Genomic DNA, 15,253 nt, shown 5'->3' with positions numbered 1-15,253 from the left:
TATATATATATATATATATATATATATATATATATATATATATATATATATGAATTTCAAACCTACAGACAAATATTTACAGTTTGCATTGCTAATGTTATATTTTATAATTTGCACGAATACCATTCTGTATATTTCATAAGTTTTTTCTGCCTGTGTTAATATGGGCTTACTGTAAAGCAGACACGCCATTGACATTTTCGACAAAGGGTTTTGAAAAGACAGTAATCGACCCCTACACATAAGTGTGCTATTTCTTAACTAAACCAAGGATACTTAATATTAACAAGATGTGTCAATTGTATTGCTATGAATGGGGGAGATCGCAACGATCAATATGGCCACACTAATGCTGCCTTCTAGTAAAAAGAGCCAATCCTCATCACATTCATTGTAATTCAAGCCTGAAAGGGGTGAAGAAGAGTTTGTGAGCAAAATGTCTGACTTTTGTCAACAAACTTAACTTTTAGGCCTTCTGCTTTATATTTTATTAACTATTACTTAACTATTAGTGCTTATGCTTAACTCGGTGACATATGAATTGGGATCTCGCTAGAGAGACCAATCTGCTTCGAGTGTAACAAGAAAGAGCCAATGAACATTGGCATGCAGTATTTGCATATGCCAGCCACACACCACCAGGATAGTATAAATACAGCAGGCAGCTGAATCGAATTTCAGTTTTTCACTTGGAGCCGAGCGGTTGTCTGTTCTGCTCCTGCTTAATGCGACAGAGAGAGCTCTTCAGTGTTGGCATTACAGCATTATAGCGGTACCGGCCATTCACCTCTTTTGGTGGTGGCAACTTCCTCTTAAATATCTGCATGGAGGCTGGCCCCTCAAGGTCGGACGATTGGTGACTTTCTTCCCTGAAGTGCATGAGGAGCTTACACCTACTGGCGGAGGATGCAATAGAGCCAGTCCCTCCAGCCGATATGAGGTTAGGCTTTTACAACCCTTACTTCATTGTTCCCAAGAAAGGCGGTGGGTTACAACCAATCCTAGATCTGTGTACGCTGAACAAAGCACTTCACAGAATGCTGTTCAAAATGCTGATGCAGATGCACATTTTTTAATGCATCTGTCCCCACGATTGGTTTGCAGCTATGGACATGAAGGACACATTCTTTCAAGTCTCAATTCTGCCCCTTTTGCATTGAGGGGCGAGCATATCAGTACAAAGTCTGTACAATGTCTCCCTGTGTTTCACTAAGGTCACGGAGGCGGCCCTTGCTCTCATGACAGATTTTTACTATGCTTTCTCTCACCAACAGAAATAAGCTCCTTAGAATCACCAACACTTCCTCAAAAATAACTGGTCTCACTACTCCAAACTTGTCAGTTCTTATTGACACTGCTATCATTCATAGAGCACGTACCATAATACAAAATCCTAGTCACCCTCTCAATTCATGTTTTACTCTCCTTCCTTCAGGCCGTAGATACAGACAGCTATCATACAAAAAAACACGTCTAGGAAAAAGTTTTGTACCTGTAGCTATAAAAGCCCTTAATTCATTAAATGTGTAATCTGTTGGTGTTATATGTTATGTGTTGAATGTGATGGGTACAATCTGAGGAGACAAATTTCCTCTAACGAGGACAATAAAGAATGAATCTGAATCTGAATCACTGGCCTTTCATTGTTTAATTCTTGAAAGCCTGTGCTAGGCGATCCTCGGGATCCCATGTGTGGATTTTCCGCAGCATAACCTTGAGCCCATATTTTCCCTGGCAGAGCCCTCTACTGTCTCTGTGTGGTGTAGTCTCTTTAAAGCCAGTCATTTGATATGCATGTAAACCATACGTGGCTATTCCATATTGTTCATTCCACTGAAGTTCCTCATAGGAGGGTGTGGCTTCCACAGCGTTCCTGTGACCGCCGGAACAGGTACCATTCCCAGTTTTATCTAAATGTCATTGATTGGGTTAGGCAAGAACAGCAGTGAACGACCTTCTCTGCATATGGCCCTGTCCTAAGAGGCCAGGAGGCTTACGCAGGGCACTGGAAGGGGCAGCCCCCGTTGCACTTTGGTAGGGATTTCCAATTCGTAGATCATCAACATGACGTTGAAGTGACCAACTGAAAGGGAACGTCTCAGTTACTGCTACTGCCACGGTTACTGTACCACTGCTGTGGTGGCCGGGTCTCTTCTGCTTAGCTCTTTAGGGAAAAACTGAAATGCAGTTCAGCTGCCGGCTGTATTTATACTCTCCCGGCGGGGTGTGGCTGGCATATTCCAATACTGCATGTCCATGTTCATTTGCTCTTTCTAGTTACACTCAAAGTTCATTGGTCTATCTAGCGAGTTCCTCATTCCTCGCCAGCTATTTTTTGAAAAGTTGCCCGCCAGCATTTTTTTGTGATTTTTACAAAATGTTCTTCTAAAAATACAGAAACATACAAATATCAAATGAAAGAAAAAACCCTCTGCTTTCAAACAAACAAAATAATTTTATCCTATCTGTAACGTGGCTGCTTAAAGAAAGCGAAGGAGAGTAGAATCCATGTGCAAAAGAGGTTTATAAAGTAAATCCCAAAAAGGGCCAGCAAACACATCCAATAAGAGGCAGTCCAATGACAGGCAATAGGTCAACTAGAAGTAATGGCAATATCAGCTACTTTGTACATTAAAAGATCAAATTCAAACTGAATGATGCTAACACAGAATAACATACAATCAGACCAGTGATCATTAATCCCTTTTTACAGCTTATTTTCAGATATTTAAAGACAAGTCTTCCACTTGTATATAGGCTAACTTTACATACATACATACCGACATAAACTCATCCACACATAATATTTTGGCTCCATAAACATACACATATACACACATATACATCTGAATTGCTCGAAATGGATTAAGTAAAAAAAAAAAAAAACACAACCACTGTCCAAAAGTGGTAATCAGTGTTGGGTGTAACTAGTTACAAAGTAACTAGTTACTGTAATAATATTACTTTTCTCAGTAACTAGTAGTGTAAGGCATTACCCGTCTGAAAATGGTAATATTATTACAGTTTCCCGAGCTAGTTACTTAAGTTACATTCGCCAGTAGCACCTTCATCACACAAGGCACAAAACACAGAGAACAAAAGGGAAGGGGAGGAGGGCGTGAATGGAACAGTGATTGGTCTAAGTTTGGCACAAGGTATCATTTACTATCACCGATTGGTCGACACCCGGCAGCCAGCAGCACAGAGCGGCAGCGGCACACTCAAAGACAGATCGGGTAAATGGAAGCGTCAACAACGGCAAGCTCTTTTTCAGAGGAAGGTTCCCAGCAACAGAAAGCTAGTTTCGACGGGTGGAGATTCGGTCACATTTTATTATGTTCAACGGAAGGAAAATAACTTGACGGTGAAGTGCACACTCTTTAATGTTTTTCCAAACGCTCTTGTCCAGAAAAAAAATGTAACTAGTAATATAACTAGTAATATAACTAGTTACTTTCTCCAGGGAGTAATAAAGTAAAGTAAGGCATTACTATTTTTGAGAGTAATATGTAATACATAATATATTACTTTTTTGAGTAACTAGCCCCAACACTGGTGGTAATTATAGGATAACAGACAGAGCAATGCATCATGCTCTATGATTATCATGTTTGTAGCGGGATCCAGGGGATTAATATGTACAAAATATATTTCATACCTAGTGGAGTTGGTAACTAATAATAATAGTAATGTGTAAAGTAGCATAAATAAGAATTACATAATAAAGCAAGAAAAAAACTACCTCAAATGTGTTAAATATCTATATAATAACGCAAGTCTGTTCTTTGCGTTCTTGGAAATGAGAAACAGGCTGTTTCTCAATTCTAAGAACGCAAAGAACGGACTTGCGTTCTCGTGGAGACTGGTCTTGCCAGGCGACCTTGGAAGAACGAACTCAGAAGGTTGCGAACCTTTAAGTCAGAACACCCATTTTCCAGAATGCACTTGTGAGAATTGAGATGTGTGTGATCTTCCTGTTGGTCACGTGACCTCCCCAGATTTCAACGCGCAAGTCTGCACTCGATGCATCCTCGATATCAAGGACTCATCCGGGTATTTTCATGCGTCCTCTGTACTTGCGTTCTTGAGAATTGGAATTGAACTTCGACTGTTAAAGAGTAACTAAACCCCAAACCAACTTTTTTTAGTTAATGATCTGTGAGAATGATGCTTTATTAGTGCTGTTCTTTGATTTGAGTAAGTTTTTTGACATTTGGATATAAAGTGTTTCAATACTACAATATATGGTGTAAAAACGTCTAAGTGCTGCCCTCTTGAGGTTGAACGGTGGCTACTGCAGTTGAATTTTCCTATTGGATGTTGGGTCCAAGAAATGACTCGTGACGTAAGCAGGTTCAAGCTCACCACGCCCTTGTTACGGTCTCACCACACACTTAGTTCGTCCCCTCTATCTCCGTTGGGATCTGCCCACTTTTCTTGCATTTTTCAAATATTGCAGTGGGTGGAGTCAGGCTCTGACCAGGGGTTTAGTTACGCTTTAATGATGACGTAGAGCGAGAACAAGGACGCAAGATCACTGAAGAACTAGGGGGGCAGGGTTTCATATTTTATTGAAGCTTCCCCGGGCGCCGCCATTGCTTAGTGAACACCCACCTGCTGTTAGCATCCCATTGACTCCCATTCATTTTTGCTTCACTCTGACAGCGAATAACTTTACATCTGATATGTTTAAAGACTCCAATTGTCCTTTAATTATTTCTAAAGAAACACGAAAATGTATAAAAGGCTCCATTACCTTGTATCTTACGTTATGTCCAAGTAGAAGCAGTTTTTGTAAAAATATGCTAACGATTGCGTCATAACCTGCGACTCTCTGTCGCACAGCAGAGAAATTACCCTATAGACAGGAGGAGAAGCTCGGAGGCAATCTTTTACTGTCTATGAGGCAATCGGGTGGACATGGAGGCATAAAATCAAGGGAGATTATTAATCCGAATACTTACCCAAATGTGTTTCTGTTCACGCTCGCCGTCTCTGCAAGATTCGGCGGGTGATTCAGATTTCTCTTGGCATGGCTATTAGAAGACTTACAATTGTCAGATAGGTTGCTCACGTGATATCTACATCATCAAGCTCAGTTTGAGTCTGCGCTGTACGCTCGACACCCAGGAAGTGGGTGCTTCTAATTGACTTCAATTGTCTCCGTTGAATTCAATGGGGTCGCTGTGTCCATTTTTTTACTGTCTATGTGAAGAACGCATATTGCCAAAGTCTTTTAGTTCGTTTTGCAGGTCAACATTATAGTTGTAGTTTAGTTTTCGTTTTTTTTTGAAAACCTTCGTTTTTATTTTATTTCAGTTAAACAAAAATGTTTTTTCACTAATAGTTTCAGTTTTCGTGATAGTTTTAGTTTACTATAATAACCCTGACAAGGCAAAACCCTTACACTATCTTTCATCCTATATATCTATTTATTTATTTATTTGTGTGTATATATTAATTGACAAGATTAACTCATCAATGGCGGGGAAATAGTTAGAGTAAATATTACTAATGTATAAGGCATAACTCTCTTGTATATATTTATTAGCCTATTATAGTCATTCTTACAGTTGCCAAGAATAGATGCAGTTACACATATGCATTTATCTGCATTTTACAGTGGCATTGATGGGCATATTAAAATATATATTTTTTTAACTTTATTTATTTGACAAAACAATAAAAGAAAACCAGACAGACCCAGGGCAAACTCATTATAGATTTACAGAAGTGCTCAACATCATGTAAAAAAAGAAAAGGAAAGTGAAAAATAAATAAATGACAATAAATAAATAAAGGCATATACATCTTAATTTGTGTTCAGATAAAATATTATTATTTTTCCCAATATACTTCACATATCTTTTTCTATCCATTTATCAATTGTGGGGAATCTTTATTAGTCATTTCCTAGTTATTGTTTTCTTGCTACCTGCTAAAAGTATTTGTAACAAAAATCTGTCTGTCTTTCTCAGCCCTGATGGTAGATTTCCTGAATATGAAATTAAACTTGACTTCTGAGCCGAATATTGACCTAATTACCTTCAACACCTCTATCAAAATAAAAGAAATAATTTGGCATTCCCAAAAGATATGGAAGTGACCAGCAGACATATAACCACACATTCTCCAACACTGACCATGTTCAGGATTTTTACTCTGTGTCATTTTAACTGTATATTAGGGGTTATAAAGAATCTAAAAGTGTTTTTCCAGGTGAATTCCCTCCACAAACCTGAGCTAGAAGCTGTAGATTATGTCCTTCGTATATTTGACAAGTCATCTTCGCTCATCTTTATGTTAGATTATGAGGTACAATATATTCCGATCAAACTCTTATTGCTTTCAACCTGCTGATGTAACCACTTGACTCTGCACAAGCTGGGCTAATCTCATTGCATCAGAAAATAATCACAGTGGAGAAGAAAAAAAATAATAATAAAACAAAAATGCATACTTACAAAATAACAAATAAATAACAAACAGTAAATATTTTGCTGCCTATTTCTAGGATTTTCTGCCTGACAGAAATTATACAAAAGAAATGAATCTTCTCTCAAATGTCTTGTCCTCAATCTATTTGGTGTAAAATATGTTTTAATTGTTTCTTGTTATAGCCACTGTTAGACATTGTAAATATAATTAAATAAAACTCATGCATTAGAATCTTGAAAATTACAAACAATAGAATCAAACATATTTAGGTAAAGTTTACATAATCAATGTAACACATTAGCTTGAACCTAAAAATAGTGCAGAATCCAAAGTATTTTTTTATTTTACTTTATTTTTATTTGTTTCCTATAGTTCAAAAAGGTGACTAAAATTCACTTTTTTAAGTATACTTAGTAAAATATACAATTTTCATGCATTAATTTTGTACTCAAAATATACAAAAACACAGTCTTTAGTACTTAACATAAACTCTATAGGATGTTTTCCAGACAGGGCTTAAGTCTAGTCCCAGACTAAAGTAATGTTTGAGCTGCCCTAAACGAAAACAGCACGAAAAAGTCCTGGATTAATCTGAACCCTGTCCGGGAAACTGCAGTAAAAATGCAATACTTTTTATTAGTATATTTGTAGTGTATACATATTATGCTTTTATTTAGCACATATACTACAATGGACTAAAAATGTACTTGCTTGTATTTAAGTATATTTGTAGTACATTTAAGTATAATTTTTACCTGGGCTAGAATGTAAAAGCTAAGATGATTTCATAGCTTGGGCAACTTTGGAGTTAGTGGTTCGGTTCAAGGCTTGGCAGATGAACTCTCCAGCCTCCATCAATTTTAACAGGTCCACTCCCTGTGACAGAAACCACCAACAAAAAGACTTAGCAACATATCTCACGATGGACAGCAGGGGGCGCACTACCAAAAGAAACTCATTCAGACTCTGGTGTTGCTGAGGGCTTTTCTGTGAGAGAGTTAAAGAGGCAGTAGGGTGTGGATGAAGATGTGTGAGAAACTGTAGAACATAATTATTGCAAACCACCAGTATATCAGGTATATCAGGACAATTTTCACAAGTAATGCCCTCCAAACACTCTCTCCCTCCAGACGGGCGCAGCTGACACCCATACTGTACACGTTCTTCATTATGACATGAACAACTCTCCATATTTTGATTAACAGGCAACATGAAAAAAATGGGCAGTGGAAAATCTTGGAGTATTTTGACCGTTACACAAAAAGAAGAGTCTTAGTTTAAGTCAGAACACCCATTTTCCATTTGCTGGCAGCATGACGCATACTATGCATATAGATGTTAACACCTGAATCATGTGTGGGCCTGGAAACAAAGTCCCGTTTACAATAACATTTGTATTTATTAATTTAGGAATGAGATCTCCCCCATGCTTTTCGGGACGGTCAGATGGGGTCATTATCTCTATGGGAGCTGCTCTTGGACAGTTTAAGTGGCAAAATGAATCAAACATATTTACATTTAGTTATTAATCTGAAAGAGAGACTTACAGTTTCAATTCCAAGTCCATGCAGCATATATACAACATCTTCTGTAGAAACATTGCCAGATGCTCCCTTGGCAAATGGGCACCCTCCAAGGCCTGCAACCGAGGCGTCAACCACAGAAACCCCCATCTGCCAATGACAAATGAAAAGGCCTGATAATATCCACCTATGAGACCAGAGGACAATAGCATCTATTATTTTGAGGTATTTGTGCTGTTTCCCTAAGACTGGCATGTACAGAACGTCTTGTCCATTACAAATGCACCTGTACCTTCTGTTCAAGTTAGTTTTTTCTGGGAAAGTCCCATCTTACCAGGAATGATTTTAACCAGGATATGATATAGTAATTATCTGGGTCTATTGGCATGTAAGAGAAAACATGATGCTGAATGAAGAGATTCATTTGAATCTAGTAAATGTGTTCTTTCGAGGTTAAATGTGATCCTCCATTGCATGGCATAACATAAAGTGAAAGGACATTTGTAATAGCTGCACGAAGCAATTACAAGCCCAAGGAAACCAATGAAAAATACAGTGAGGCTGTGCAGATGTACAGTACTCTACTGTACCTCACTTACATTTGTGGCCGTGACATTCTCGGATGACTAGTTCATAAAAACAACTGGTGTTGACTATTGGTTAAGAGACTAAAAGTAGATTACTTCTAAAAGTAGATTACTGCTTTTTAACTTTTAGCACATATTACATAGACAGAGTTCTAGTTAAACACTTGTGTCCAGCTTGTCTAGTGGGTTCGCTAAGGTTAATGCATAGTAGTACTTTAAATGAGAAACCTTTGCCCCAATATCAACCGCCATAAGATTGTTACCATGATTTTATAGTCAGAAGCGTTCAACATCTGCATTCGCTGTAAAGCTGTGCACGTACACTCTCAAAATGTAACGGGTGTGCTTTAAAGAAAGCGAAGGAGAGATGAATCCATGTGCAAAAAGGTTTATTATAGTAAAATCCCAAAAGGGCCAGCAAACACATCCAAATAAGGGCAAATCCAACAAACGTAATCCAAATACAGGCAATATTCAGGGCAGGCGGCAAAACAGGCAAAATCCAAAAACAGGGGCACGTTCAATCTCACACCGGTGCGCAACGTTTTGCTACGGTTTCCGGGTTGAACGACATGTTTCCTTGAAACGGTGTGCAACGGAATCCAACAGGTTTTAGAAGCGTTTTCTCTTGTTTGGTGGGTGTGTCAGAAATGTCAGCCCAATCAGCGGCAAGATGTATAAAACCACGCGATAGTAAAGAGACAGCTCCCTCAGTGGGTTCAAGTTGGAATGTTGTCTTTCATTCTGGACGGCAAGGTCAGTGACTGTAACATTGAGGGTATTTTACAGTATTAAACACACATTTATAACGATTTCATCAGGCTTCAGAAACATTTAAAAAAGAACACAAAGCATGGCCTCTCAGCTACCGTAGTTGCAACTCTTGCGTCATCACAACAGGGTGTTCAATGCATCACCGTTTCAGTTTAATAAACGTTGTGCAACGTTCTGTCGGGGCTGAACGCAGCCCAGGTACAGGTCAAACACAGGCAGATACAGATAACAGGTATACAGATCACAGGAAACAGGCTGGACATACTATTGTAATAATCGGCCAGGAACAGGTCTACAGGAAGTGCTTAAATACCAAACAGACAGGAAGTGTGAAGCGTGATATGGCATGATGGGTATCTAAATAAAAGCCAGACCAGAGCAGGATGTCAAAATAAAAGTCCATATAACAAAAACATACAGAACACAAGAAAACACAGAACAAAACCTTACACAAAAGTTGCCGCCTAAAGAAGCATTACGCCGTCTTATAAATAACATTCTTTGATTATGAAATTCCATTGGTTGCCACGTGTCTTTTGACCGATTGCATCATTCGAAAAAAAATTTTTTTGCCAATGATATTTTATATTGTTGAGAATCATGTAGTTTTAGGGCAGAGCTAGGGATAGGTGCTCCGAGTTATATTTTAACTATAATTATATTTATGAAATCATTTCTATTTACAAAGGCAAACAATTAAATATGTCTCAATCTGACGCATATGGCAAACAAATGAAAGCAACGGAGTACCCTGCACGTCGAAAAAGTACACCAAAGGGGTACACTGTGCATTAGTGACCAAACGTCAATGCATTACCAGCTGGGAGTGAGAATGTGTTGCCTAGGACCCCAGTATATTAACCAATGCTCTGAATACACATAAGCTAATTTAACATGTAAATGTATTGCTAAGGGTGAATGCAAAGCGATCAGACTTATATGCTAACAGATTGTGCTTGGCCAGTTAGCTTGTGAAGCTTAAGCAAACAAAAAAACATCACACACAGTAGTTATATTTACACTACCACTCTGTACTCAAGCATTAAGCAGACCAGCTTTGGTTATTAAAGCAGCATCACATGGAGAGTGCTGTTAAGCTCAATAGGGCGGTCTTAGTACTCATACTTCTTCACACTTGCCTACTTGTATGATGGATTTCTGGAATTTGCCCAAGTGGATGTAAAGACAATACATGTATGATGATAATTCAAAGTTTTGGCCATCTTGTTATTTAATTTAGGATTGGAAGTGGTCTCGAAAATAGTGTGGATCTGTTGTGCATCAGTTTACCTGTGCATCTCACACAATTCGCTAGACTGTTATGTGCATGCACACTCAAGTGGCTGCAAGTGACAGACCCTATATTATTGTCTAATTGCATCATGACAAGTGTGATGTTGCATTTATAGAATGTCCTGACCAATAAATTAATATGTGTGTACATAAAATAGATCAAACTGACAGATTCTCTTACTGTTTGCATCTTTTTCTGCAAAGTTATGTGTAATGTAGTTCTTTACCAGAAATTGAATTTAAATAACACAGACAAACTACAATTTTATTTGTTCAACACAAGCATATTGATGAATAACCTCTACGTTGAAGGTTTGTCTTTAATGGCCAAACAAATATTATAAAAAAAATAAATTGCTGAAACCCAACTGCGCAGTAAAGAAATTCTAAGATACTTTCTTAGGGGCCTGTCACAGAACCGGTAAAAGCGCAAAAACACAAGGCAATCGGTGTGGATAAACAGTGCTCATAACTGCCCATTGAAGACCATTCAAAAAAGCGCCTGCCACTGCCATTAACGTTTTCTGTGTGATCGGCCCCTTATACTTAATAAAGGTCTAAACACAGGATGAGCTGAATCATTGTATACTGCCAATAATTTCAAACTTACAGTTATAAGCAGCCTACCAAATCTCCTCTTCTATTTTGATTTACCCACTTTTTTAAGAGTTTGTATTTCAGACAGCTCAAGCCAAGTGTCAGAATCGACTTACGAAAGTGAGGTAAAGCATTTCAACCTTTTAACATTTCAAGTAATGGTAGGCAATCATTTAAAAAATGTTGAGGTTTTAAACTGTTGGTGGCTCTAGACAGTTAGAGAGACTGAACCCAAAATTGGCACTAAGAGTATTGAGAACCTTTCCAGGCAGAGTGCCAAATGTAAACATTTTTGCCATATACTGTAGTTCTCTTGATCGTCTTGGACTCACAACCAAATATAAGAGAGATTTAAACCGCTGGTGGGACATTGCTCTTTTTTCTAAAACCAGATTTCCCAAGTCAAAGATACTTGGCTTTGGTAAATGAGAGATGGGAACCCTGGGCGACATAATAATTCAGTGTTGATCACGCAAAGGCCCTATGGTTAACCTTGAGTACAATGCCCCAGTCTTCTTGAGGTCCTGAATAAATACAGCTCACACATATGAAAAAATAATCACCTGTAAATGTGCGACCTGTCCCTCTGAACCTACTCAACATCAACTCAGTATTGCACAATGTCCAATAATCAGTGTAATTGTAGAAATTCAACAGGCTGTGGGATAAAAGACATTTTACTCTCAACCACAAGTGTCTGGCCTCCATATGAGAATTAATGAAGCGTTTTGGGCCCGTCTTGCATGTCAGCACTTATGTTGGAGCGCTAAACCAAACACCACAAAATTGTTGCTTTGCAAAGGATTAGATATGGGCCTACTCATCTTGAAAAAGTATGAACTAAAATAAACTTGTTGATAAATATTAAGTCCCTTTGAGGGATAAGTTAGATGAAGGCTGTGCTGATCTTTTTGTTTAAAGGTACGTACGTATGTATGTATGTATGTATGTATGCAGTATGTCTGCCTTCCATAATGCCATGTCTGCTGATGTATGATTTTCTGTATGTAGATGCTTCTTTCTCCCAGATGGTTTATGGCTCACACTAAAAGCATAATTTACCAAATTGATTTACTCATCCTTATAATATGGTTCCATATCTCTATCAAAAAAGGGTAATATTTTGAAAGTATATTGGTTAATATTACTCATATAATAGGAACAGAAAGACTGATGTAGTAGTAGGGGAGAACCAGGGCGAAAATAACAAAGCAATTTTCTTTGAGCCCTGATAACATTTGCATTCCAAACTATGACAGCATCTTTAGCTTGCAATCCTTGACAGACCTGACAAATACTGTGTTATTTACTCACAGTTATCTGCATGTAGATCCAGAAAGCGGTTTTCAACCATGATAAGTCAACTCCTAAAGCGATCGTTTTTTTCTTATAACGCATTGTGTTTCTCGTTTCTTGTGTTACAATACTGATCAATCTACAGGTTATTATGTGCTTTAACACATCCTGAAGTTTGACTTCACAGAGTTTTTCCAAATTAAAAGTAAATCGGTTTTAAATGTCAGGAGTTCCTGTTGGGACAAAAGTAACACTTTCCCTCTGCTAATGCTGTTGCATTATGTTGAAAATGTATATCATTCTAATTTGATTCAATTTCATTTTCATAGTGTTCAAACTGTCAAAATAAAAAAACCTGTAGATTAAAAAAAATTTTATTTTCAACAATTTAAGTACTGTTGGTTGCTTTTGACAAAACTTAAAAAAATTATGAAATTACATTTTCATTTTAAATTTATAAGATAAATGACAAAATATATCAGTTGCATATTAAAGAAAGGGAACAACTTTTTGAAAAATGCTAACGGTAGCCGCCTAGCAATGAAATCCCGATCCCACCCTCAAGTCAAATCGCTCTCCAAAGTCACGCCTCTTTCCAAACACATGAACACGCACAGATCAGACGGTCACGTCTCATGTCTCATTCACCAGTGAGAAAACTTTGCAGTACAAAGTGAATAACCCTTCCAAAATAACCAACATAAACAACTGGTTTACATCAGAATTAGTTTAAGCACACGTTCGATTGTGTAGACGTAGTAACTATATCGTTATTCTAATCCGTAAACGAACACAAATTTCATAAGCAACACAATGCTTCATCAAAGTAGAATATCTGAATCCATCTCAGTACAAACATATCGCGTACCTACCTTACCAAAATAAACAGTGCAACGACCCTTTCAGACCCTTTGCCTCCTGTAGCTGTTTGCATCTTGGGGTTAAGCAGTAAAGTTACCGATGTTAATTTGGGTTTTTGCTCTTGCTGATCCAGGCAGTTTTTGCTGTTGTTGTTATAAAAGATGCATTTAGTTTTGTTGCTCCTGTGTAGGTTGTCAATTCAGCAGAAAAGTTTGGTGTTCTCGCTGTTTACAGACAGAGCGCATGTGAACGCGCCGATGACGTATGGTATCTGCGTGGACTCGCTGCGCGGTGGGAATTCAAATTATGCTTACGTATGAGGGACATAAAAGGAAACGTCCGTTCGGACCGAAATCTATGATTTGTTGAACATTTTTTGGTCCTACGCCTTTCACAGATGACATAAATTTTTACAAATACATTTAAACAACTTAACACAGTGATTGCTATCAGGATGTGAGGAGACTTTTAACCAGCATAACTAAAAATGTTTCAGGATCAAATCTGTTACCCTACCTTTAACCAGGTACATATATTTACTATAAACAAGTGTAACACAAAAATCTATCTGGTTCTGTTGTGTTACTTTTGACCCACCTTTCTGTTACTTTCGTCCATGCTGACAGGGTCAAAAGTAACAATGCACTCCCTATGTTCAAAGTGAAATAATACTGAAGTCGTTTAACATTTGTTGAAAATTCCACCTGGTATTGAACGACCACACTTTTAGGCCCTATGAAAGAATAGGAGGCCCGCCCCCTACTATACCCATTGCACACCAAACATACAATCCAACCTAGCTATTCAAAATCTTTGTCTGCAATTTTATAATACAGACCTACCTATTTCTTTTGCTATTGTTTTGACCACAATTATCAGTATTTATAGAAACCTACAATGTCTACAGATAAGATTATAGGCCCTATTTTAACGATCTAAGTGCATCATCTAAAGCGCACGGTGCACGGTCTAAATGGGCGTGTCCGATGCCACTTTTGCTAATTTAACGACGGGAAAATGGTTTGTGCGTGGAGCGCAAGGTCGAAAAGGGTTGTACATATTTTCCTAATGAGTAATGGGTGTGTTTTGGGCGTAACGTGCAATAAACCAATGAGAGTCTTATCTCTCATCCCATTTAAAAGCCTGTGGTGCTGGCGCTGTGCGTTATCCCAATTTAGATGACGGACATTGTAAACTGAAAAACTACGCGGAGGAAGAAGATCACCAGTTTAAGAATAATGTTAAAAATGTGTTGTTTTCATTTTTATTAAAAAAAATGTTTTTATTAAAACCTTTAAAAGCCTTTTTCTTTCAGTCATAGAAGTACAAATAGCAGGCTTTAAATTGCTGTAAATGTATTGATATCCTACATAATCATTGTAATCTCATAAAATAATTTGCAAATATGCAAGAAAAGGTTTGTACTCTAAAAATACAAACAAGAGATAAAGCATTTACAAACGTGCAGAGAGCCGACGCGTTTCAGCACTAGAACAGCGCCATATGGGATTTTTTACAAAGCATAACTTAAAATGTTTCTCATCTCATCATATCCACAGGTACAGTGTCATCATGTACAATAAATCCGTAACATAGCATTTCAACACATTTAAAAACAGATGCATTTGTTTAAAGCGTTTAAACAAGGCATTTATTTATCAGGCTGCAGGTGAAGCAGCTCTTTGTACCTTCTAACATCTCATAATTAGTCCTCATCTCATAATTAAGACAAACCCGCGTTGTCCTCCTGCGTTGTCCTCCCGTGGCGCATATTACTAATGTGCTCTTTAAATAACAAAAAACATATTGCGCCATTGACTTTAGAGCAGGTTTTTGTTGGTCAATGGCATAGTAATTTTAATTTTTATTGTCTCTGCACTTCAC

The 15,253-nt window shown here is 37.8% G+C and overlaps 1 protein-coding gene across 1 annotated transcript in view; it reads right to left on the bottom strand.

Moving 5' to 3' along the window:
* Positions 1-4,132: 4,132 nt before the first annotated feature.
* hmgcll1 (3-hydroxymethyl-3-methylglutaryl-CoA lyase like 1) overlaps positions 4,133-15,253 on the bottom strand; it is a 35,226-nt gene continuing 24,105 nt past the window's right edge. Inside the window, exons 8-9 of the mRNA XM_065249414.2 lie at positions 7,986-8,111; positions 4,133-7,314 (exon numbers count right to left, since the gene is read on the bottom strand). Coding sequence (XP_065105486.1) covers positions 7,213-7,314; positions 7,986-8,111 — 228 coding nt within the window. The 3' untranslated portion in view covers positions 4,133-7,212. The remainder of the gene's footprint in view (positions 7,315-7,985; positions 8,112-15,253) is intronic.

This window comes from Paramisgurnus dabryanus, chromosome 20 (genome assembly GCF_030506205.2).
Source record: "Paramisgurnus dabryanus chromosome 20, PD_genome_1.1, whole genome shotgun sequence".
In the NCBI taxonomy this organism is placed as follows: Eukaryota; Metazoa; Chordata; class Actinopteri; order Cypriniformes; family Cobitidae; genus Paramisgurnus; species Paramisgurnus dabryanus.
This window is presented reverse-complemented; position numbering and strand designations above follow the sequence as displayed.